This window comes from Anomalospiza imberbis, chromosome 3 (assembly GCF_031753505.1).
Source record: "Anomalospiza imberbis isolate Cuckoo-Finch-1a 21T00152 chromosome 3, ASM3175350v1, whole genome shotgun sequence".
Classification (NCBI taxonomy): Eukaryota; Metazoa; Chordata; class Aves; order Passeriformes; family Viduidae; genus Anomalospiza; species Anomalospiza imberbis.
The window spans coordinates 89055304-89080300 of NC_089683.1; the positions used below are offsets into that span (position 1 = coordinate 89055304).

The 24997-nt window shown below is 41.1% G+C and overlaps 2 protein-coding genes across 3 annotated transcripts in view; one reads left to right on the forward strand and one right to left on the reverse strand.

The window, feature by feature from the left end:
* LOC137471358 (acrosin-like) overlaps positions 1 to 24997 on the reverse strand; it is a 183231-nt gene that overhangs the window by 135393 nt on the left and 22841 nt on the right. The window lies entirely within an intron of this gene.
* On the forward strand, positions 1809 to 24491 carry SLC30A10 (solute carrier family 30 member 10). Of its 2 annotated transcripts, none has more exons than XM_068185593.1 (4): positions 1809 to 2314; positions 15131 to 15214; positions 18659 to 18895; positions 19647 to 24491. In XM_068185593.1, the coding sequence occupies exons 1-4, from the start codon at positions 1870 to 1872 to the stop codon at positions 20120 to 20122; spliced, it is 1242 nt and encodes a 413-aa protein (XP_068041694.1). In that variant the 5' UTR covers positions 1809 to 1869; the 3' UTR covers positions 20123 to 24491. The 2 variants fall into 2 exon arrangements, with proteins under 2 accessions (XP_068041694.1, XP_068041693.1); XM_068185592.1 differs by lacking the exon at positions 1809 to 2314 and adding an exon at positions 14117 to 14698.

Genomic DNA, 24997 nt, shown 5'->3' on the forward strand with positions numbered 1-24997 from the left:
TAACGTCGCAGTAGCAGCTTTTTAAATTATTTTTAATTATTTTATTATTTTTTCTTATTTGAAATAGAGCACAGGTGAACATTTTAGCTCTGCAGCAAAGGGTCTGCTTCATTTGTCTCTTGTTTTGATAATCACAACCTTGTGTAAGGCAGGGCTTTTGAGACCACTGAAGTTTGACCTCGGTCTGTACCCACTGAAAGGAGAATAGCTTGAAAAACAGTTCTTACCATTCATGCTCTGTAGTTCTGGTAATAAAATAAGTAGTTTTAATAAGTAGTTTTTCACTTAATTACAAGAAGGAAAAAAATGCTGTGGAAATAGCTGGGATAGAAGTGGTGACACTGGTGAGAATATGAAAAGGAAGATGAGTAAGTGCCAGTTTTCAGTGTTGTAATTAATTCTAGTAATCCACCCTTCCAGTTTTAATGGTGTTCTTAAAATGGCAGGAGGAGGGGAACCCTTGAGTTGCAGCTGCAGAGCTGTAGTGTGTGGGTAGGCAAATTACCAAATGTTAAATATGTTGGCAGGAAAGGCTTCTAACAAACTGGACTTTGAACATAAATATTTTGGCTGTTGAAACCCTGTGAGCAAAAATCCAGATGTAGGGGTGTGTATTTGCTCTTAACCTAAGGTTAATTCACCTTGGGAAGTCTAAGGCCAGCAGGGACAATTGGTCAGCTCAGGTTATCAATATTATCTCTCCATGGCTGTACTGCTTGTAATTAATGTAATTTCCTTCTGACCTACCTCATAACTAACTGTGTGCATATATGTACACAGATGGGCATTTAAAATAAAAAGTTGGATCATAAATTTTTCAAGGAAGACACCTGGTCTTATGGCCCGTACTGCCTGGTGTGACATTAGCGATAGTTTGTGATTTTGTGTTAGTATGTGCACACTCAGAGCTCAACAGGTACTGCAATGAGTGACAAAATATGTTATTGCTTCATGATCTATTTTCCAGAAATGGCACAAAGTACAAGCTAGGATGTCAGCAGATTGAACTTCTGGTTGTGCTTTCCCCAACTCTTTTATGTGCAAGCGTATAATAATTGCTTTGAAATTTTGAGACAGGTTTTCAAAATGGGAAAAAACCAATGTGCTTTGGGTTTATTATTAAGCCTCAGCTTCCATGTCTACTGGCAGTTTGTTTAGAAAATGGCCTCCAAAATTTCTCCATATACATGAGCAATGTTAAAATGTGCCAAAAAGTACAAGAAGTTGTTGTATAGTTGTGGTATTAGGTTGCTAAAATGGAAGATCAGTTCAGTTGTCTTTGAAGCTTGTTCTATGTACAAAATCTTCAGTGAGTCTCACAAGCAGTTCATGTTTGTTGTGTTCTTAAAAATCATGTCCACCCAACATGGTTTTCAAATGTCTTTTTGCACAGGTGTGTAGTAAGATTTTTTTCAGTACTAAAATTACTGGCAACAGAAATGGCAGGAATAGACATGAGAGGAGAGTTTTATGCAAAAGAGAGGTCTTTTCTAAGCACTTAAAATTCTGAGCCACCTTCTTATGCTCTCCTGTCTGGGCTTTACTCAGTTTTTCAGGACACTGACACTGAGTGGAGTAGCATGTGCTGGTGCTCCCAGTAGTCTTCCTAGGTTTATTTTTGGTTTTGTAGGAAAAAATGCCTCCTGAGGGTGGGAAACCTGCAGGACTGGAGCCCTCATGGTGTCTTCACATGACAAATCTCACCAAACTGCCCTTTAAACTGATTTATTGTTTTACTGCTTCCTATAAAAGTGGCTCCCAGGCGTGAGCAGCCGTGACACCTGAAGGGCAGGATCGCGGGCAGGGAGCTGCTCCCCGCTCGGCGCTGTCTCTGCAGATTCTGGGAGCGAGGGGCAGGGAGCCACAGGAATGGGCCGCTACTCGGGCCGCAGCAGCCGCCTCATCCTCATGTGCGTGGTGAGCCTCGCTGTTTTTGCCATTGAGATCTCGGTTGCCTATGTGGGCAATTCTCTCTCCTTGGCCTCAGATGCCTTCGCTGTTCTCTCCCACTTGATCTCCATGATCATCGGGCTGGTTGGTGTCCGGTTCAGCCGCGTCAAGTGGCACAAGGCCAGCACGTTCGGCTTCAGCCGGGCAGATGTGCTGGGGGCTTTCGGCAACTCCGTCTTTGCCACCGCGCTCATGTTCAGCATCTTCGTGGAGGCTGTCAAGAGGTTTATCAACCCTCAGAAGACTGAGAAAGCACTGCTCGTCCTCATTATTGGGGTTTCAGGTCTGTTCTTCAACCTGTTGAACTACGTGATCTTCATGGAGTGCTGCTATTGTCATGCAGCCCCCGGAGACACCGAAACAGGTAAAGAACCTCAGGCGGCTGCTCTGCCCCTGGCACTTCTGCTTGGTTATAGGGACTATTTACTGCTTCTCTAGGATGGGTGAGGAAAATGTAGTTTTCTTCACTCTTGTTAGCAAGGATGATGGATTTTATGCCTCAACCTGTGTATGTTTCCAGCTCTTGCCACAGGCATTTATCAGTAAGTAAAGGGCAAGCAGTTTAAGTGTTGTCTTTCCAAAGCATACAGTGATCTGCAAGGGAAATTTCCTCCCTAATCCACTGGCTGGCCAAACATGGGACTGAGTGTGCTACCACCTTAAGGAGATACTTGTTATAAAATACCTAATCCTGAAATACCAGTCACCCCCAACCTCCACCTCTCAATATTTTAGTAGTTCTGCTGTAATTTTTATCAGAGATCTGATTGTCTTTAGAGCAGTGTTCACTGTTTGCAGGAGACAAAAAAATAGGTAACAGCAAAAGGAGAGTCTCACCCTTTCTTATTTTGGGAATATGTTGTGAAAATATTTGGATGCTGACTGAAAAGATCTATGACTACAGTGCCCAGGATTCTTTACTGATGTTTGTTAACCCGTGCTTGGGAGAGCATGCAGAGGAGAAACGGGCATACTCGGCCATAGAAATATTTTGCAGGAATTTCTCTTCAGTGCACAGAGTTTTGGCCTTTCCGTTTATTTTTCTTAGCATAGGATTTTAAAATTTCTACATTTGGGAAGAGAGATGGGGACTGATTTTTTTATTCCCAGAGAAACTCTCTGACTTTATTTGATGTAAGATACATGTGAGCTTTTTTCTCTCTCGGAATGTTTTTATATACACATACAATTGTATTTCTTAAAACTAGAAATATTTCAGTTGGAATAGGAGCCAAATATTTGCAAAGTATTAACTGGATGTGCTGGGGGGAAGCTGAGATCCTGGCTGAAAAAGCAGCTGCTGTTACATACTGCTCTAGGTGAGGTAAGGTAAGTCTTATGTTTGACTTTCAGGCTCTAGGTGAGGTAAGGTAAGTCTTATGTTTGACTTTCAGGCTGGACAGAATTTTGGAATTAGAAATTAAAAATTTGTTAGTTTGTGTTATAGTGGTTGATGTGTTTTCTGATGGACTTTTTAATTGGAAAATATTTCTGAGATATCTCCAGATCATATTAAAGCTTTAACTTTGTTGCAGCTTAACATTAAAGCCAGATGCATAACTGATTTTGGTGCCTGCTTGTTTATATACCCACCTGTTTAAAATTGAAGCTTCTCTTACTCTAAATTTCTAGTGAGATTTAATTTTCTGGGGGATTTGATTGGCTTTTGTGCTGAGAATGATCGGCAATTTGTGACAAAGTCTCTATTTATGATGACTTATTTGACGGTAGCTTCTGAATTTGTGCTTCTGAGTGAAGTCAGAGAGGAGGAACACATCAGCACTTACAAAGGAATTAAGTGAAATTAATTGCAATTGTGTAGCTAATGATGATCTCACGGAATTTCCAGGATCCTGCTACTAATAACTTTCTGGGACAACACATCCATCCCTCTCCCTCCAATAGACTCATGTCCAAAGACCTGGTAACTCAACTTTGTTTTCAACTGAATTTAAGTTGCATGAGCCAGGGATGAATTTTGTACTATCCCATAAATATAGTGTGTAGATTTGCTGGTGGTTTTGCCTCTCTGTTTCTGGTACAGTGAAACTTCTCTGCTTCCAGTAGTGCCTTCAGGCAAGATAATGCTGCTTTATACAGTAGAGGAAACGCTCTTTTCTTCTGGACTTAATTTTGCAATTCCCAGTTAGGTAAAATTCCACATTTGTTTCCTCTGATCCTCTTTATATTCAATCTGAGTGGGATTTTATTACATTTATTTCAAAAGAAAGAACAGATAGCTGTAGTCTGAAAAGTATACTTGCATGTTTTACATATATTTCAAGGATATATTAAAAAAACATGAAAAAAGAGGAATTCCATCCCTCTGCCTCTTGTCGTCCTGCATATGAGGAAAATCTGCTCTTTCCTGGAGCTGTAAGGCAAGGTGAATTTTCTAGTGTGTCAGCACCACTAGCAGAAATTCAAGCAGATGGACATGGTCTCCGAGTGCTGCTGGTGCTGTCCAGCTTTCCATAGGGAACACCTTTGGAGACACCTGGGCAGGCTGCTGACATCAGTGATGATTTGCTGGAAGGTAAAGTTTTGTAGAGTACCTCTCTACCTCTAAAGCTTTCTAGGGAAAGGGGACAATTGCCTTCACATCTCTTTTCCCCAGGCAGGGAATGGATTTAAACCACCGTCTCCTCTCTTGTTTGCATCACTTTGAAAAAACCAAAGCAAAAATTGAAGAGAGCAGGTGCTAAACTGTGCTAGTGTTAAACTGTGTGTGCTGGGCAATGGTGGCATCTGAATCCACTGAAGCAAATTCTGTGTGTGTATTGGTGCCACAATTAACCACCACAGGCAGCAGTTCATCTCATTGCTCTGTTGCAAGGCTGACCATCAGGGATGGAACAATTAGCTGGTGGGCTTTTCCTGGATGCTACTGACAGCAGGGGCAGAGTGAGATGTATCTGTAACGAGCCCAGTGGACTCTGAGGGAGGTGTTTACAGGTGCCAACTCAGCTCTCCATTTTTTGCCTTGTTCTACAGCTGTACTCCTCATTTAACTCATTGCAACATCCACTCCCCAAGTTCTCATCTTAGTATGAATATTCTTGTTGAGTGAGTATAATTGTGTTTTTTCCAAGTTACCATCCCTGCTTACGCAGACAGAGCCAATTTCCTCCATCATCCATTTTCTAGGTTTTTTTGCTTCCCACCCCTGACTCTTCAATCCCTCACCTTTCATTTTTCTGGGTTTTGCTACCCTTTTGCTCTGTGTCTTACTCCCTAAGTCTTCATCTGCTGCCATTCCCCTTTGCCTCTCTTTCTCTCTCTCAGTTGTTCAAATTACAGCTGTCCAGCTGTAAACACCTCTCTTTTCCCACCAGATTGAATTCAGGTCTCTCTGTCTTCTAGGTCCATCCTTGCACTTGATTCAGACAAATGCTGTTCCCCACACCAAGTCAGGACTAACAGGAGAGGTCAGCAAGAGAACAGGGAGGACATGCCCCTGTTCTTTGTTTTGGTGCTGGCCCAGACCAGCCACTACAGGTATTTCTATACTCTCTGGAGGAAGAGCTGTGTAGAAGAGTTTGAGCCAGCTGGGCCATCAGCAAAGGGCATCACGGACTAGTTAGTGCTCCAGCTTAAAATCCAGGAAATAATTGCTAAAGCACAGAAATAGTAAAGCTTCCCTAAGAAACTTTTCCCAGAAATTGAAATTCACAGAAGACTTTTCTTGTTGTTGCTGTTGGAAATGGCAGAGCACCTTCAACTAGGCTTTCTGACACTTTTGAGGTTTCATACCTTGCACAGAAAGTGTTGGCACAAAGATGAAGAACATGGCTGAATAGCAAACAGATGAAAATGAAACCCATCATGCTCTCATAATAAATATTAGACAATTTTAATACTGGCCATACACCTTACAATCAGTCATAAAAATACAGAAGCCTGTTTTACTGCACACAGAGACCCAATTACTCTTGTCCATGTAGGTCAGTGCAATTGTCTCTTCTGCTCATTTATACACAGTTTTAAACTGTTTGGGGAATCACAGTTTGAAAAGCACCACGTTAGTCTGATCATAGTAATTCTCTCTTGTTTGTCTTGAGAAAATAAATAAAGGTTTAACCGGAGTAAACATTTGTTCTGTTGTCTTGTGATCTGTACAGGGAGGTGGGGAGGGAAGTAGGAAATAAAGATGTCACTCAGCCCAACCCACTTGATGCTGAGCCACCCATAAAATGTCTCAAAATGGGAGAAACAGCTCTCATCTTCTCATGAGAGACCTCATGGTCTTTGCACAGCTTATTAAATAAAACATGTTCCATGTTAGCTGCCAAGTGCCTTTTGCTTTTAATGTCCCTGTTTGTGCAATTTAGCAGGTATGTGAACTTTTGGTGCGGCTTCACTGCTGGATCTTGAGTCTCCTCTTTCAGTGGAGGAGGCTGCACCAGGAGCCTGCCTCTCAGATAGCAGCTGGAAACTAAGCTAGCAGTCACATAAGTGGAAAACACACCTTCTTCCTCCTTATGGACCTATGCAGAGTGAGTTTCTTTATTCTGAGACTTACTGTGAGGTAAATCTTTTTTCCAGGCTTTGTATGTAGGAGACAATTGGGGGCAGATGTGTGAATGAAGAGAGGCACTCACCTTTACTGGCTGGGTGATTTGGGAAGACTTTGTTACTATAGTATTCTGGACTAAATAGTCACATCTGTTGGTGCAAACATGCTGATGCCGGGGGAAGTGAAAACATTTATAGAACAAAATAAGTGAGTAAATGGCTGCTTAATCTGTATCTTAATATCACAGACCTCCCCAGTGGAGACTTGGTGAGCTAAAATGTGCAGGTATCAAAAAACAATTGCATTTGTAGCTGTGCTCTCTGATTCAACAATTGCAAAAATGCATCCTGCAGGTGGCAAAAATGGCCTGGGAGTTAAAGTTCAGAACAAATCCAGAACAAAAGATTTTAGTTTCTTAGGTTGTCAGCTGAAGAATTCAATGATGACTTAATTTAACCCCATTTAAAAGAGAAAAATTAGCTCCATGGTTGGAATAGCTTTCTTTCTCAAATGCACTGCTGAAAGTGTGACAGACTTTGTCAGGTGATGGTGACTCAGAAACCTTTTTAAGGAATTAGAAAGAAAGAACCCTGAGTGTAACATCTGTAACAACCCTCTCGCTTACTCTGCTTTTCACACCTGAAAAGCCTAAAATCCTTTCCTCAAGATCAACATTATTCTGTGCTTTGTCCCTTTTGAATGTATTTTCCAACAGGCTGATTTTATTTTTCCCTGAAAGCACCAACCCTTCAGTAAACCCTCCACACCCATTCATCCCCTGGCTGCATTCATACAGATTGATTGCAGAATGCACAGCACCAGTTTGCCAAAAGACAGTTCTGTGACACAGTGCATCCTCATCCTCAGGATTTATGTTGCCTCTGTAGTGCACTGTGACATCCAACTCCTAAACATTATACATAAATGAAGGAATGTTTGTTTTATGCATTTATTTCCATAAATCCCAGAGGCGTTAATGTGTTGTCATGCAGGTAAACAGACCCTACTGTAACAAAATATTTAGATTTTATGGCTTTGCTGGATGTACTCCTCTCAAATGGAATAAAAAGGACAAGGGACACTCTCAAAGAATTTTTAAGTGTTTATCAAATGCCTAAGATTGAATACAGATTTATCTGAAGATCTTCTTTAGTTTAATAGTGTGGCAAATAGTCCTCACCAAAATTTTCCAAAACTTTTCTGAGCAGCCACTGCAAAGGTAACCAGATTTGTGTTAATTCATGTACAGAGGAGCTCTAATACAAAGAGTTTAAAAAGAAAAGGGAAGAGACTGTGAAAGTTTATTTAGCAATGTCCTTCTCTAAATTTTCTTCAGAATTTTGATTGCTCTTCAAAGAAACTTCAGAAGATAATCTGAGGATTAGCTGTCAATGAGAAAATTGTGCATCAAAGTGAGTAAAAGCCAATGTTTTAGGGCTATATTGTGTCCAAAATGGAAAGTGCAGAATGAAAAAGTAGTCTCTGGGTAAAGCAAGAAAAGCATCCCTGGATGGTTTATGCCACAAGATAAAGGTGAAATTAAACTCTCTGAACCTAGATTCCAACAGTGCTAGTGTTAGTGAACTTTGGGTACCTGCCTTCACTCTCAACCTTGAACCAATTCCTTAGTAAGGGCATGGACAGACTCTGAGTTACATCACAGTATCTGGGGTGAGCTGTAAGGAAATAAAAGGACTCTAAGATGACTGAGTTCAAAGTAATAAACAGTTTCAATACAATGGGATTTTTTAAGGCTGATGTTTTATACGTTAACTGCAATTGCTTTATTTGGATGTTCTGCAGACTGTTTGACACAGGCTTAAGTCTGTTATCAGTTTCAGTCTAGAAATGCTGTTGATATGGAAAATGAAGCTTTTGCAGTAGGACTCAATGCAATTTACAGTGATGAAATCAGTGAGTGGCTTTGTCATCGTCATATTCTTTGCAGTGAGTTGTGCTACCTGGTAAAGGTCATATGTAGATATAAATATACACAAAAGTACATTTATATGAGAAACAGAACTACACTTTTTTAAAAAAGTGAAGTATTTGAAATATTTCAGGAAGCTTTATCCAGGTGATAGAGAAGACACTGACTGAAGTATGCAAAAAGTTTTTTATGCTGGGTATTAAGTGCAGAGAATGGGGATTTGTAACTAAAAAACTGAACAACCATCTTAAAATAGGGAAAAATATAGCAAAAAGAATTCATTCCAGCCTAGGAATTAAATAATCCCATTGGCTCATAATTTCAGATTGACCCACCAATATATTTTTATAATTTTTTGTTGTAAATAATTTTTGTTGTAAATAATTTTTATGATGGGTTAAAAAATAAAGTCTGACAGGACTTTGATAAGCAGAATGAAGAGAGATCTCTCTTAATGGTAAGCTAATGATTCCTTATTTTTATGATTCTTTTTGCTATCCAAATTCTACAGAAGCATGAGACTATGAGTGACCTTATTTTCATTCAGCAGTAGAAGAAAATTACCATCATTGCTGCTGTTATTGTAGTCATATTTCATAACTACAGAGATACCCTACTTTCAAAGGCTGGTGATGGCTTCTCTGGAAGGAATTCGGTAGACTTTTACCTGCCACCTTGAAAATTAATAACTTAGGGAGGATGTGGCACAAATCTGCAAAGCCAAGTATGGCATAGAGAAGGTCAATAGCCATTGAATGTTTGTCCTGTTTTCTGAAACAAGAACATGTTAAGTGGAACTAGCAGGATTCAGATTCAAAACAAGGAGAAAGAGGCAATAGGCTGAGAGAATTTAGGTTGTTCAGCGTGGAGAAGGGAAGGTTCTGGGGAGACCTTAAGGCACCTTCCATAATCCAAAGAAGCCCACGAGAGAGAAAGAGAGGGACTTTTTACAAGGGCAGGTAGTGACAGGACAAGGGAATGGCTTTAAACTGGCAGAGGGTAGGTTTGGATTATATATTAGGAAGAAATTCTTTACTCTGTGGGTGGTGAGGCACTGGAGTACATTCCAGTTCCCATCTACACATCTGGGAGATGAGGGAACCAAACCTGCACAGTCTTCAAAATGCAGGGCAGATCCAGAGGAATAGGACATACACAGATACAGAGGGCAGAGCTCCTCTTAGAGGAGCTGTGGATGCCCCATCCTTGGAAGTGTTCCTAGCCAGGTTGGATGGGGCTTTGAGCAACCTGCCTGTGTCTCTTCCTGTGGCAGGGAGGTTCCAAACTAAACTATCCTGTGGTTCTTGTTTCCTATTCATGTTGAAGTCTGCATTTCTTAGTGAGAACCTGGACTAGGACATGAAACAAAAATCCATTGAGGACTACTAGATACAGACATCTAGCTCAGAAACTCACTTGAGCTGAAAATACTTGAAGAATAAGAGTATTAAGGGAAAGTTTAATATATACTCACCCTGCTTTACTGTTACTTAAGCATCCCCTAATGGCCACAGATGGGGACAGACTCTTGGCTGCCAATGGTTGAGTGTTAAAAATTGGTATGTTGAGTACTTTGAAAGCTTGGTACACAGTGATCTTGAAGCTCACTGGAGTGTATTACATCTTTGGGGTTCAGAAGGGAAGTTTTCTTGTTTGTAATAAATTTAGGAGTTCTGAAGTATTTTTCTAATTTTTGTTCCTGATTAGGATGAGGAAACTGCAGCTTTTCTAGCAGCATGGTAGCTGAAACTAAAGTTGGCAAATCATTCAGAAAACTAAAGTGCTGGACAACCTTTTCTGCGTCTCATAAGAACTTGTTCCAACTCAGCACAGTCAGAAATGGAGAGCCTGGGATATTTCGGCTGCTTCTTTGTTTAATAGTATGTAGCTTGTTCAGGCCATCTCAGGACTGGATGAGTAAGTGAAATCATAACATTCTACTGTTGAATGTCTACAGTCAGTGTAGAACACACATGGATACCAAGCACACTCCAGAGCAATCATACACATGGTTCCTTTCTGAAAGGGTTTGAGACCAAATGTTCTGATACTGCAGGTGGATTTGTGCAGGCAGAGTGGAAGTGCCAGAAAGGGGGAAGAGCCTGAGTGAAAACACTGGTAGTGGGGCCAGTGACTCCTATGTTCAGGATCATGGTTTTCTTTTGGACTGTGTGGAAGGAGATGAAAGCAGAAAAGAGATAAAGGGATAACACATACTTTATTCTAAAGATTCAACTGAATTAATTATTCTTCTTATTGAAAGCAACAACTTCTTGAATGAGAATGATTGAGGTAACTTTGCTCACCTGGCAGTTTTAGGAGCCGTTTCTCTTTAAGTGATTGTGGCACCTGGATAAAGAGGGGACGGGGAGGTTTGGATGCATAATGAGAAGAGTAAAAGCTTGGATGTCCAAAAGCCTTCTAAGCAGCCATAGTGCAAAGGCTCTTGCATGGATGAAGAGCTGGTCAGAAGCTGTCCTGGTTTTGCCTGGGACAGTTCATTTTCTTCACAGAAACTGGTACAGAACTGCATTTTGGATTCAGCTTGAGAAAAATATTGATAGGATTCTGATGTTTTAGTTGTTGATGAGTAGTGCTTACTCCAAGTCAAAGAGTTTTTGGTTTTCCATGCTCTGCAAATGAAGAGCTGCACAAGGAGAGGGAGCACAGCCAGGATAGGCAGGACCTGGACTGGCCAAAGAATAATTTCCAGAACATAAGCTGAGAGGAGTTGGCCAGAAGTCACTGATTGCTGCTGGGGGATGAGCTGGGCATTGATCAGAGGGTGGTGAGCAACTGTTTGTACATCATTTGTTTCCTTGATTTATTTTTGGTTTATTTTGTTTCTTGGGGTTTGTTTGTTTTTACTTTGCCTCAATTATTAAACTGCTCTTATTTCAACCCACAAGGCTTTTTACCTTTATTTCTGATTCTCCTCGCCATCCCACCGTGGGTGTGAGAGAGTGAGCAAGTTGCTGTGTGGCACTGAGTTGCCAGCTGGGCTTAAACTGTGATTAAAGATGAGAAACAAAGTGATTCATCAGTTTCATAAAAATGTGTGCTAAATGTTCAGAACAGAAAAGTTAATCAAATGTGAGACCATACAGGGAAAGGACTAAAGGAGACAGTCAGGACTTTTGCTGTTCTTCTGTATCTGTGTATGTCCTGTTCCTCTGTATCTGCCCTGCATTTTGAAGACTGTGCAGGTTTGGTTCCCTCATCTCCCAAATGTGTAGATGGGAACTGGAAACAGTCCAGACATAGATCTGTGGTCTGACACAGCAGACACTGCTCTGTTCCTGTGTTAGTGTGTGGCTGCTTTGTGACAAACAGATGGAGATGTGTGTGCTTGACAGAAGGAATAATCAGCGGATCAGCAGATTCAGTGTCAGAGCTGAGGCTCTGAACACATACAGTTTCTGACACCTTCAGAGAGTCAGCTGTATTGTGCTCCCTGTCAGAGGACTTAGTCACAGCCTTATTTGCTGAAAACAATATTTTTAAGACTATTTCTTCAAAATAACTGTGATATTTTTATGTTTTGAAGTGAGTTCAGGGCTATGACACTTCCTTTATTTTATAAAGAGGATTGATGTATATTTTTCACAAGAGAATTAATGATGTTTCAGCTACTGTATTATGTCTTCCTAAAATAAAAGTCACTGGAAATTCCTTTCAGTTCGATGAAGGTGCAATTAGCTGGGCTTCAGAGAGTTGTCTTTTTTTTTTTTTTTTTTGATTGGAAGTGAAGTGCCAGAGGCAGAATTTTCTATCGTTAATTATAGTAAAGAAGATACAGTCTGTCATTTTAAAATTAATATCTATTTCACTTCCTATAACTCATATTTTTCTTCTTATTGTTCTACTTATGCGCTTTTGATTCAGCACAACCATTAAGCATCTCTTTTCCTATGTCAGTAGTTGCAGTTCTAGTGCTGAAATGTGTGTTGATGCAAGTTATTCTATCCTCTCCCACAACTCTGTTTGTTTTTTGGTAAGGTTCATTTCAATACATTTATTTTCATGCATTTGTTAATTTACATATTACAGGATATTGAGTGTGTGAATCTCTGCTTAACTGGGAGTTGTGTGTTAATTCCTTGCAGGGGAGACCACCCCCTGAAAGGCTGCTCAAGTCCACTCCAGGGGTTAATACACATCTTGGGTTCTGTGCACAGAATTAGTTGAAATGGAGAAGCCTCATGTAGAAGATGTATTCAAGCAAGGGATCAACTCAATCAACAGCAGTAACAATGCAATTGCTTCAGAGTTAGAACAAAGAGGAAATTCCTGAGGTCCTTAAGGAATTTCTGGTTGTAGAGAAAACTGCCTTAGGTAGGTGGGACAAGTGTACCCTGTGTTCCCTGGCCTTACTGGTTCAAAATCTGACAGCAATGGGTGCTTTGTCAAGTGTGGTGAAATGTGTGATGTGGCACTTCAGTCTGAATTGTAGCTGCTGAAGTGGTACCTCAGCACTGGTTTGCCTCTGGCATAGCTGAAAAGCTCCAAACTCTCACAGGATAACATTTTAAGAACATAATTTTCTCTAGGTCTTACATATTTTATTTATTATTTTTGGGCCCAGTTCTGAAACTGAGAACGCCACAGCAGAGGATGACTTGATTTCACAGCAGCTCCATTAACTCTTCAATTTGAAATTATTTATTAGTAGTCCAGCTCTGTATTTTTTCCATTTGCAAGTGGGGCTGTCATTTTTGCAAAAACTCTCATAAAAACAACAGCAACAAAATATCTGCAAATAAAAGACAGAGGTTTACTACCTTTTCATGGTTCTTGTAGACTATCCTGTAGGTTAAAAAGTGCATGCAATTATTTTTCTTATAGGGTAATGATAGAGTTATGAACACTAAGGTACTATTTTCATAGAACCATAAAATGTTAAGGGTTGGAAAGGACCTTAAAGATCAAGTTCCAGCTCCCTGCCATGGCATGGACACCTCTCACTAGACCGGGTTGCCCAGAGCCCCATCCCACCTGGCCTTGAACACTGATAGGGATGGGGCATCTACAACCTCCTTGGGCAACCTGTGCCAGTATCTTACCACCCTAAATTTGCCTCTTTCAGTTTGTAACCATTCCTCCTTGTTCTGTAACTACCATTCCTGATGAAGAATTCCTCTCTGGCTCCCCTGTAGCCCTGCTTCAGATACTGGAAGGTTGCTATGAAGTCTCTCCACAGTCTTCTCCACGATGAACAGCCCTAACATTCTCAGCCTGTCTTCACAGGTGAGGTGCCCCAGTCCTTATCAAATTTGTGGCTTCCTCTGGACTTGGTCCAGCAGCTCCGTGTTCTTCCTATGTTGGAGTCACCAAATCTGGACTGGATGCAGCCCAGGATTCCCTTGGCTTTTTGACACACCTTTTTAAAGGCTGTTGGCTGGAAATGAGCTGGCTCAGTAGATGGCACTCTGTCCTTCGGTTTGGCACTTTCGTCGCTAGTAAAGCACCAAAGGTCCGTAATTATTGGATCCTTCGCTGGAACTTCACCGTCTCGGCGTGGCAGGAACGCAGGCAGCACAGCCTTGGGTAGCTCTGCCTGCCCGGGAGGGCGCTTCCCCCGCCGCCGCGCCGGCTCCGCGCCTCCCCGCGGCCCATCTAGCGTCTCTTTATTCGGGTTTGGTTGATTTCGTGTCGCCCGCCGTCGCTGCCCGGGGCGGGGCGGGGCGGTGGCCCCGGGCGGGGCCGTGCGGGCCGGGCCAGCCGCACTTATTGCGGGCGAGCGGCGGCGCTGGTGCGGAGCGTTACCGGCCGGCAGCGAACGGCCGCCATGGGGCGGTACTCGGGCAAGACGTGCCGCCTCATCTTCATGCTGGTGCTCACCGTCGGCTTCTTCGTGGCCGAGCTGGTGTCCGGATACCTGGGCAACTCTATCGCGCTGGTGTCTGACTCCTTCAACATGCTCTCGGACCTCATCTCCCTCTGCGTGGGGCTCTCCACCGGGCGCATCGCCCGCCGCAGCCGCCGCGGTCCCCGCGCCACCTACGGCTACAGCCGCGCCGAGGCGGTGGGAGCGCTGAGCAACGCCGTCTTCCTCACCGCCCTCTGCTTCACCATCCTCGTGGACTCCGTCCTCCGCCTCGCCCGGCCCGAGCCCATCGACGACGCCCAGCTGGTGCTCATCGTCGGCACCCTCGGCCTCGCCGTCAATGTCGTGGGGCTCCTCGTCTTCCAGGACTGGGGCGCCTGCTGCCGTAGGCGACGCCCGTCCCCCACTCCGCCCGCGGCCGCCGCGCTGCGGGACGTGCCCGGTGGCATCCCGAACGGCGAGGAAGATGGAGCAGGTGCCTTTCGGCTGCACTTCGCCTTCCCCTCGTGTCCCGCATCTCTCCCTACCCCTCCCTCCAGCATCCCTCTCATCCACCCGCACCCTTCCCCATCCCCTCTCTCCGCCTCGTTTTCCCTCGGGGCCCGAGCTGTTGGCCCAATCCTCTGGGCCCTTTCAGAGCCCCAAGGCCACTCGTGGGCCCAGGGGGGTTTCACTAAGCTCACTCAGGCACCGGGAACCTCTTTCACCTTGTACTTTACCCTGGACTGCTGGGCGTGCCCCCGGGATGGGGGAAGGAGGTGTTGCCGAGGGAGCTGCATGGGAAATGTTTTGAATTGGTTTTGTTTTTCTTCTTGTCATCTTTAAAGTAAGTTGGTTTTGAGAAGGTTGATGTTTTTTTCTGTTTGTAGAACTTATACACAACACAGCGTTTCTTCTTTGAATGCAGGTGATTCACCAAATGACCAAAAGAGCCCTGAAGAGGGGTTTGAGCAGAAAAAAGAGAAAAAGTCTGAAGCTTTGAACATCAGAGGTATGGCATAGGAGTATACTGATAATGTTAAATTAACTTCAAACCCTTTATGGTTTCCATTTCAAATTTGCATACACACCCACAAATATCAGTGAGAAAGGGAGAAGTCCAGGACTCATCCATGTAATTGGATCCAGTCATCTCTAGCAGAAAGATTTTGATTATATGGAATAGCATAAGTAGTAACAAAATAGTGTCATGATGATTTGGCTTTGAGTGTGCTCACATTTTGATTTTTATTCTTAGAAGAGTGAAGCTGGACATTTGGAAAGGACACAAACCCTGCTGCACTAAGCTCAAGTTATTATAGGCTTTACAGGAAGGTAACACAAGTAGCTATGAGGTGCATCTTTGAGTGTAACTGATGTAGTAGTAGTTGAGCAGTTTTCAGCCTTAAAATGCTTTTGGGCAGAAAACATAAATCCTAAATCCCAAGGTTGATAATGTTTTGTCGTCAGCATAAGGAAAAGAGTGCTAAAACTGGTGCTTCAGCATGGTTTTTTTGCAGGTGTGAACCGATTCCTGTGAGAGTGTGTGACAGGATCAGCCTTTCCTACATTGTAATTTGGCAGCTCTCTGGAATGTGTGGAGTGAAACATAAAGCTACTCCTAGGAATAAATTGGCCACATGTCTCTCCCTGTCTGTATAGGTGTTTCTCTGCATACATGTTTATGTACCTACTCTGAGCAGAGCCAAAAGCAAATGTCTTTGAGGATATGAAATATTTTGTCCCCAAGGAAAGGACTGTCAGAAACCTCAAGCAGAAGAGTACTTTCAGGTCTCTTATGGTCACTGATCAGCAGCTGATATTCCCCCAAGGCTGTGTGAGTTTGCTTTGCATTAATTCAGCTTGAGAGGTCAATGTGGCAGTCAGGCACTTGGGTTTGCTGGGGTTTTTATTTGTGTGCGTGTGTGTATCTGTCTGTCTTTCAAAAGTGTTTGCAGAATTACACAAATGCACCTATAAGGAAAGATGCTTTGGAAAATCAAACCATGTGCTAGAGCCACAACACTTGCTTGAAGGTCTAGAAGTTGGTGTCACTGGATATTATGGCATTATAGTGGTAAGATTTTTGAAGCAGGACAAGCAAACTGTCACACTCAGGGATGGAGGGGAGAAGAGTAAGGAACCAATTACTTTAGAGAAGGCCTTGCTTGCCTGAACCACAGTGCTTAGGTATAAAGATGCTGGAAGCTTACAAAAAATGTCTGAAGGATAAGGAATTTTGCAACAGTTATTTTAAGATCTATGTCATCTTTGATTTTTAAAAATAAATTTTTAAGTGTTACTTTAGTATGTCACCTTTGAAAAATCTATTTTTATTGCCTTTATGACTACAGAAGCAAGGAATAATTATAAAGATATGTGTCTTCAAAATTCTGCTTCAATCCATACTTTTCCTTTTAAGTTAGTTACAAGCTGTACTTACTTCATAGTCACTTGGCAAAATATTCTTTTGTTGTGGAATGGGAGTCTCCCTGAAAAGCATGGCTGGACAAAATTGATTGGCATAGTAATGGATTCCTTAATTTTATAACTGGTAGGAACAGGAATCCATTGATTCTGCCTGGCAGGATTAATTATTGTAGTGTGAAATTATTCCTTTTACTGCTTGAGCATACACAGAATAGTTCAGTTAGACTTTGGAATGCAAGCTGTTGGAAACTGCTACCTATGGTCTTACCATACTGACTTCATTTAGTAAAAAATAATTTTTTATTCCAGTTTATAACCATAGTTTTTGGGATTTGATAGGGAAATGGACACATTTCTGTCTGAGCTCTAATTCTGTAATACATTACCAGGGTGCATGAATTAATGACGTTAAGAATGTAAAATAAATATTTTTCCTGAATTCTCAATTACTAATTCATCAAAATTCTGACATAGTTTGTTTTTTTTTTTTTTTTTTTTTCCCTTAACTCTATCGAAGGCTTTCTGAAACATTTCCCTGTTCTTTATAAGCTGTGCTCTCTTGTTAGTTGTTGCCTGGGCAATGCAACTGCATCCTGCCTGTCCCTCTTGTTAGTGCAACAGCTGATAGCCCATGCTGAATCAGGACTATTTGTAAATGAAAAGGAAACACTGCAACACTGTTAGGAGGAGTAAAACCCAGTGGTAGTCTGCCAAATGGGGCAGAACATGCCTGACTCCAGCAGAAAGAGTTGTACTCACCAGGAGCATGTACTTTCTTATCTGACCCAAGTGATTTGGAGGAACTCCAGAGGCTGCGGCCTTCATTTCTTACACAGATCAAGGTGTGTGTGCAGAGCTGGTAAGAAACACCAGCATGGGCAGAGTTCTAGGGCTAATCCAGTATCCAGCACCATCAAAACTCTTTGCTGTGTTGTTAGTGAGTTTTAGGGGAGCCTTTTACAGCTTCTCACTTGAAAGTGTATGTGACAGGATTTTTAAAAAGAGATGGTTCATTTTCTTCTCTCACAGCCCCTAAACAAAAAATATTGACAAAGAAATTCATTTCATATAGAGATGTTCTGAATTCAGGCATGGGCTGGAATAAAATCTGAGTCTGAACAGTAAAATCTAACAAAACCAGAGTATGTTTGAGCACTGATGGGAAGAGGGAAGTTTATGTAAAGTAGTAAAAATAAAAGAAAAAGGCACTTCTTGGATTATTTCAGCTCTGTAGCAGAAAGACTGCTTTGATCTTTGCAGTTTAAAGGGAAGCTAAATATGTTACTGTAAGAGCCTGTTTTGTGTCTTTACCTTTTGTACAAAACTATCTTTATAAGATGTAAAAAGAGGTACCCAGAATTCCTCTCAGAGTAGTCCAGGCACTAAACCATGTGACTCACTCTAGAACCAGATTCTGATTTTTGGTGAGTCTGAAGGCTAGTAGTATTGATGGAACAAGGTTTAATATGACTGGTAATGTAGTTTGATCTAAAAATTGGAGTCTGAGGGTATTTGGAGCCAGCTTAGATTTCACTTAGGCAATTTTTCAGATTTCAGAAGTGTCACAGAAACTGGTGGGGGAAGGTAACTGTTACTGAGGGTGGTCTGCAGCTCTCAACTTCCAGGGTAGAATGGATAGATCTAGTCATCAAATTTTAATTTAGATTTAACATGCCAGGATCTGGCAGGATTAATAATCTTCATGCATTTAAGCAAGCACATTTTGTGTTACCATGGCATTGCTGTTGGACAGTAGTTGCTAGCATACCCTACATGCTTAATAATGCATCCCACTCAAACAGCAGTGCTTCAGAGTCAGTATTTCTCTTGCTGTTTTTTCCAAAAGCTGTTACTGAAAACTTTGGTTATGATATTAATGGCTGGAATATTACATTCTTCCTGTCAAGTGAAACATACTTGAAAAGCATAGCATTACATTCCCCCTAGAAAAAAAACCAAAACAACCAAAACAAAGCAAAAAACCCCAAACCTGCCCCACTAATGGAAATTGTGCCATCTGTTTCAGGTGTTCTTTTGCACGTTATGGGAGATGCACTTGGATCTGTGGTCGTGGTAGTTACTGCTACGATCTTCTATGTACGTCCTCTGGGGGATGCTCCGTGTAATTGGCAGTGCTACATTGATCCAAGCCTGACAATAGTTATGGTGGTCATCATCTTGTCTTCTGCATTCCCACTTATAAAGGAGACCTCAACTATTTTGTTGCAGATGGTCCCCAAAGGTGTTGATATGCAGCTACTGAGTAAGTCAAATTTAATGTTGAAATGCTGTTAATTTTAATGGTGTATTTCAATGCATATGTTATTTGTGGAATTACATGTTTGGATTATTTATTTATAATAGCTCTAAATTCTCCAGAACTCTGAGAAACAGTCACATGCCTGTGTCCTAGCAATGTGACTCAAATCTCTGTGGATTAGTTAAAGCATGCATTTTGAGAATGTGGTACTCCAACAATACATCAAACATACCAGGTCTTGAGCTGTTAATGCTTTGTATGGGTTATTTGTGAAAGAAACAACTTTGAGTTACAATCTTTTCCAACCCTGCAGTGGCTGCTTCCGAAAAGCTTCCAAAACATGTTAGAAATTTCCATTAGGGTTGGCTAACTTTATAGCTCTTAGGTGCTGTTCACACTGGTTAATTGTGGAGTAACACTGGGTATTTCTGGAATTCCCTCAAGCTCAGGGCTTAAAGAAACCAGAAGATGTGGGGTCTTGATGGAGGAAGTAATGCTGTAATATTTCCTCTGCGAACAGCTGGTCAAGTGCCATTAGGGAGCCTGAGGGATGGGTGAATCCAAAAGGAAGCTTGCCATGTTCATCACCTGGAGGCTGAACTGAAGGCAGCTGGGAGTAAACACATTGTACCAAGTATATCTCCTCTAAAATGACAGTTTTGACCCTGCTGCTTTTGGATAGGGTGCCTATTGAGGCAGCTGATAATTAGCCAGTGCACCAAAGCCCCTAATACCTTTCTTTTATGCCTTCCAGCTGGCAGACTAGCTTGTGTCCCAGGGGTGAGCAGCCTCCATGAGGTGCATGTCTGGGAGCTTGCAAGTGGGAGGAACATTGCCACTCTTCATATCAAGTGCCAAACCCCTTCTGATTACCAAGGTGCTGCTTACCAAATACGGAAGGTTTTCCACGAGGCAGGAGTCCATTCCGTGACCATCCAGCCCGAGTATGCTGACCACAAGACCTCACATCTACTGTGCAGCTCACCCTGCATCTCAAAAGCCTGTGACTCTCATCTGTGCTGCAGCCAGAGGGAGCAGCCCCGAGCTGAAACGAATGGCTACATGGAGAAAAGTGAAAGCTCTCTTTCTGCCCAGCACAAAGACAATGGTTTAAGGAAAAGTGATGTTGAAATCCCTATGGAGGACCCAGTGACAGAGGAGAGCGTGAAAAGCATGAAAAATAGTGATGTTTCCGATGACAAATCACAGTCGGGTAGTACACGATTTTAGGCAACTAGCTCTGCTCTGTGTCGTGTTCTCATGGAGCAAACCTATCCTGGCTGGGAAGGGGGGCATCAGTGGTTGTAACTGAAGTTGGTGTGGCAAAAGATTTCTGTGCTTTAGCTGTAAACCAAAATACACCTAAGACCCCCTTGTACCTGAAATAAGGATTAAGATTTCCACCAAGGCTGTTGCATTCATGTGATTTTTGTGATGCAGCCGTACCCAGTTCTTTACCAATCTAAGGCTGAATTCCTACTGTTAGAGTGCATGGGGTATGTCACTCCCTGCACTGATGTTTGCAGTTCATGGCCAGTAGCACTGGGAAAGAACCTCTGGCCTTGGCTGCTGGAGTGAGCTGTTTCTTGAAAGCCCTGTGGCCAGTTAATGATTGAACTGGGCTGAAGTACTATATATTTATAAAGGACTTCAGTAGAGATGCTTTACTGGACATGGACAGTTCATTTTTAACAGTAACAATTCTGGCCAGTGGAGTTTGTGAATGAAATTAAGAGTGTCTAAGGGGAAGCACACAGGAATTTTGACTTGTGTTATTTTCTTGATTGACTCCTGTATTTAGGGATAGAGCAGAAGCTGGTCTTGCTTCTCTACAAGTAATACTGGAGTGCCAGCCTAATCACAGATGAGTGTGCTAAGGAACAGACTGTTTGTCATGAAAGTAAATAAGTACCTACTAATGTTGTCTGTACTGAATCTAGCAAATGGAAATGAAGGCAGTCATCCAATTAACTTTTATCTTTTTCACTGTTGTGATTGTACAACTCAGTCTTTTAAAATCTTATTAGCCTTCTCCTGACAACACAAGTTCTAAGAGCCATGGACTTATTTCATCATTGTGCAGGATAGTTGCATTATTTTTAACACTGAGTCTGCCATTATTCATGCTGAATAAATAAGCTAATGTGTTTATTACAAACAGTTGAAATTCTGCAATTCTATTATTAAGGTATAATTTAATATTGTATGAATTAAGGAAGCACCTTTAAAGTCTTGTATGCAGTATTATCACTTAGAGGGAGCTTGAAAGAAATTAAACCAGGAAATTTTTCCTGATTTAGTCTCAATCATTTCTTGTTGGCTGGTTTTAAAGGTCTTGATGCCTTGAACCCTACCCTCTTCCTTGGCCCTCCTCCCCCTGCCCAAACATGTATCTCAAAGTTTATTTAGTGAAGCAGTTCACTACCTTTTTGCTGCTTGCTCTTTTTGAAGGTATGCAAGGGTGCTCTAAGGAAAACAAGGTGATGAGCCCTGTCACCAGTGCTGGATTTCAGTCAGGTGTGTTCCACAGTTTTCTGGGAGGGGAAACCCACTACTCAATCCACACTGAGTCTAGTGCTTGGTCTCCCTGGCTATGCAGATCAAACCCAGAAGACTCCAAATATATTTTGCTGACAAAAGCAGCCTTCCAATGGTCTGTGTGGCCTGGACAGGCTATTTTATCCATTTTTTCATTGGGACACCTTTGTAAAATAGTGGTGTTTTTATCTCAGTGACATCTTAACAGAAAGGGCAAATTCCAGCTTGGGCTGGGAAAATAACAAGACCTCCTTGTAAGGATGGCTTGAAAGCAGCCAACTCCTTATTAATAAAGATTATTGCAATAATTTAATGAATATTGAAACACACAGCAGGATATTTTACTGCTTGGAATGTGGTATTTACTGAAGCAGTGATTTCAGTCTAACTAGAACATTTCTAGAATTATAATTGCCCATTTAAAACTGATTTTTGGATGAATTAAGATATTTTATACCATTTCATTGTAAGTTTGTATCATATAAATTAACATATTTGTTAATATGATTACCAGTTTGATCCTCCAGCCTCTTTGATTCCGTTGGCAGAACCAGGATCTTGGCAGTTATTGCATGAGTTAATGCAAATCAGGAAACATTGTAAGAATTGCTCTGTCTTTTAAAAGCATGTGCCATGAAATAAGACAGCCCTTTCTTGTGTTTTTTTTTTTTTTTACCCTTTTTATTTTCATCTATGATGATGCTTATATGTAAATAACAAATATATTTATCGTGTTTTTGAGACCTGGAATAGAAATCACCCAAAATAACAACAAAGAACTTTCTTCCCAGATATCCTCTAAAACAAGCACCCTTTCATAATTATTTGTATCTTAAATCAGGTTGTTTGATTTATATATATATATATATATTTTATTAAATGGTTGAAAGCTGGAATTGCAATATTTACTCTGGGATTAAATAAAACTAGTATATGTGATGTTTGGGCATTTGTCAAAATGGACAATTTTTATTCTTCCAGTGTTAAAACTGTGGCTATGTATTTTTTAAAACTTTTAAAAGTGTTGTAACCTTAAAATACAATGAAATAACATTCTTAAACTTTATTTTCTCTTGTCTGGTTGAATGTACTGTAACCACTGCCTGGGAATAAATGGGAAAATACTAGGGATTATAGAAATCTTCACACCTAGAAAACAAACATTTTAAATCTGCTTTATTACTTAGGCTAGCAAAACCAACAGAGCTATTTTTTATGAGATAAACCTTGCTTTTTTTTTTTTTTTTTTTTTTTTGTGTTGGGACTTTCAGGGCATTCAACCAAGGTTTCTGACTAGCATCTTTGCCTTCCTTTGAGTAACAAAATATTTTTCTCCTGCACTGTGTCCCCTCTCTACTTCTGTGGGAGACTTCATTCCAATCTGTGTGTATTTTGTATTGGCCTATGCCCCTTCAGTTCTTGGCAGATCTCTTCTAATTCTGTTGAAGCAGACTTCCCTCATTTTGAGATACAGTATATTTCCATTTTAGCCCTTATCTATGGGCACTTGTTCTAAATTCAGTTTTGTAGTCTGTTGCACTATCATAAAAGCTCTGTTCTGGCCTCTTTAATTGGTTGATTGTTCTGCTCTGTCCTCTTCAAGCACTGCCTTATGATTATCTCTCTTGGTTTTTGGTATCTCTTGCAATGATTGTTCCTTCTGTCTATTACTGCTGGTGGCAAAGGAAATGTGCTTAAATTATGTGTGACTTTCAACTGGTTGTCCAGTTCATGTGGATGTGATCTCTAGCCAGTCATGCATGTAACCTAGTAGGATGATGACAAAACCTTTGCTAGGCTTGCCAGGTCATTCTGCAGTAAAAGTGAAACCTGGAATAAGTTAACATGACACTGAAAGCAAAAGCAATTTACTGGCCTTCATCAGTCGTGTGCCTTCTCTTAAAGGGAATCGCTTCTTTGTCACCTTTTCATATGTGCCAAAAGTGCCAATTTGATTTTTAATTTTTTTACTTCTGAAGCCCTCTAAATGCAGGTGTTGCATTTATTCTTCATTATAAAGAAAACTGCTACTATTTTCTGGAGTATTGCCTTTGTTTTGCTAGTTTTCAGTTGACTTCCTTTTCCTTGTCTTCTTTTCAATACTTACCTTGACTCATAGTGCAAGTGTGTTTTTTCCCTCTCAATGTTTTTTCTTGTTGTCTCTTCCATAAAAGCAGGATGGTTTTGATAGCCTGGTCATGGTGATCTACTAATAATACAGTTTAGAAATATCTTTTAATGCACTGGTTTAATTTTTGCACTCCATTCTATTAAAATACACCCACTTTCTGTTTTTGCTATGTGACACACCTTACCATTGCAAACCAGTTTTTGACCTTCTTTATTTTTTTTCTATTCTTTACCTCTCCCATTCCTGATTATAATGCTTACTGTCCCGAATACTCACTTTTATTCTGAACTTTGAAGGGAACATGCCAGCACCTGAAATTTTCCCAAAGAGAAGTTAACTACCCAAGTTCTGTGGATGGCTTGATGTGAGCTACTCTGAGGACTATTTTGTGTCCTGTGGTCTGTTTAGAAGAGTTATCTAAGTAGTCATCCTGAGATATGAGCATATGTGTTTATGTATAATTAAACTGTTTATCAACTCTGAATCAACTTCTTAAGAAAGGTGGATTTCTAAACTTAGGAAGATATGAAATCAGGAGGGTTCATTGGTCATTCATTAGCATTTTGAGGGAAAACTTGGTAAAAGATAATTCAAAAGCCATGAACATTCTTATAAGTTCTACTACCTACTCTGCTGTACAGTGGAAGCACTTTCTAGATTAAATACTTTATTTGAACAGTGATACCTTGATGTGAGGATGTCACTGTATAAGGTTGTTACATTTATGGAGCTGTGTTGCTTAAAAGTGTCCTCCAGATTTTCTGTTCCTTAAGTAATTAATTGTGCCAAAATGTAATTTCCATGATTGCTGAATCTCACTGTGGTTTTATCAACCATTAGTGAGAAATGACTTAAGGTTTTATGTACAGCTATATTTTTATCAAAATGAAGTTTGAATGTCTTGTAAATAAAGTGTATTTTTAAATAAAACTTTGTTCTGAGCTTGATGTATGCTAGCAGTAGGGAGCTTGTGTCTCTGGATAATTTTAAGACATTTGTGTGAGTGAAATTTGTTCTCATCCTGCGAGACAGTTAATGTAGCAAATTTTCTGTGTATTTAGTAGAAAAGGGGATCAACACCCAAAAGCTTTTCTTCTGCAAGCAGCCTTGCATTTTGCCACATGGGGAAAGTCAAATGTGTATATTGTGATTCTCACTCCTGGGTTTCATGACCTGAATGTACATGCTAGAAATGGGATGAGGTCTAACACTGCAAGTTTAGGTGCTGGTTTTGGAGCAGCAAACCTGGAGGTGCCCTCATATGTTTCCCTCTTCTTAGCATCAGTATCACGTGTCTGTCACCTGGTTCCTACACTGTTGTGTCCAATTGTCCAGTTATTCATGTCCCTATGTATTTAGTTTACAATAATCAATAAGGAGGCAGTGGTCATTGTGCTTGGCTTTTGGTTTTTTTTATTCTTAGAGACTGTCTCAGT

Bases quoted from the DNA above. Each gene is read 5' to 3' on its own strand.
- SLC30A10 (XM_068185592.1), top strand. From the start codon at position 14,185: ATGGGGCGGTACTCGGGCAAGACGTGCCGCCTCATCTTCATGCTGGTG. The intron at 14,699-15,130 runs GTGCCTTTCGGC...CTTTGAATGCAG, and splicing joins CGGCGAGGAAGATGGAGCAG to GTGATTCACCAAATGACCAA. The intron at 15,215-18,658 runs GTATGGCATAGG...CATCTGTTTCAG, and splicing joins TGAAGCTTTGAACATCAGAG to GTGTTCTTTTGCACGTTATG.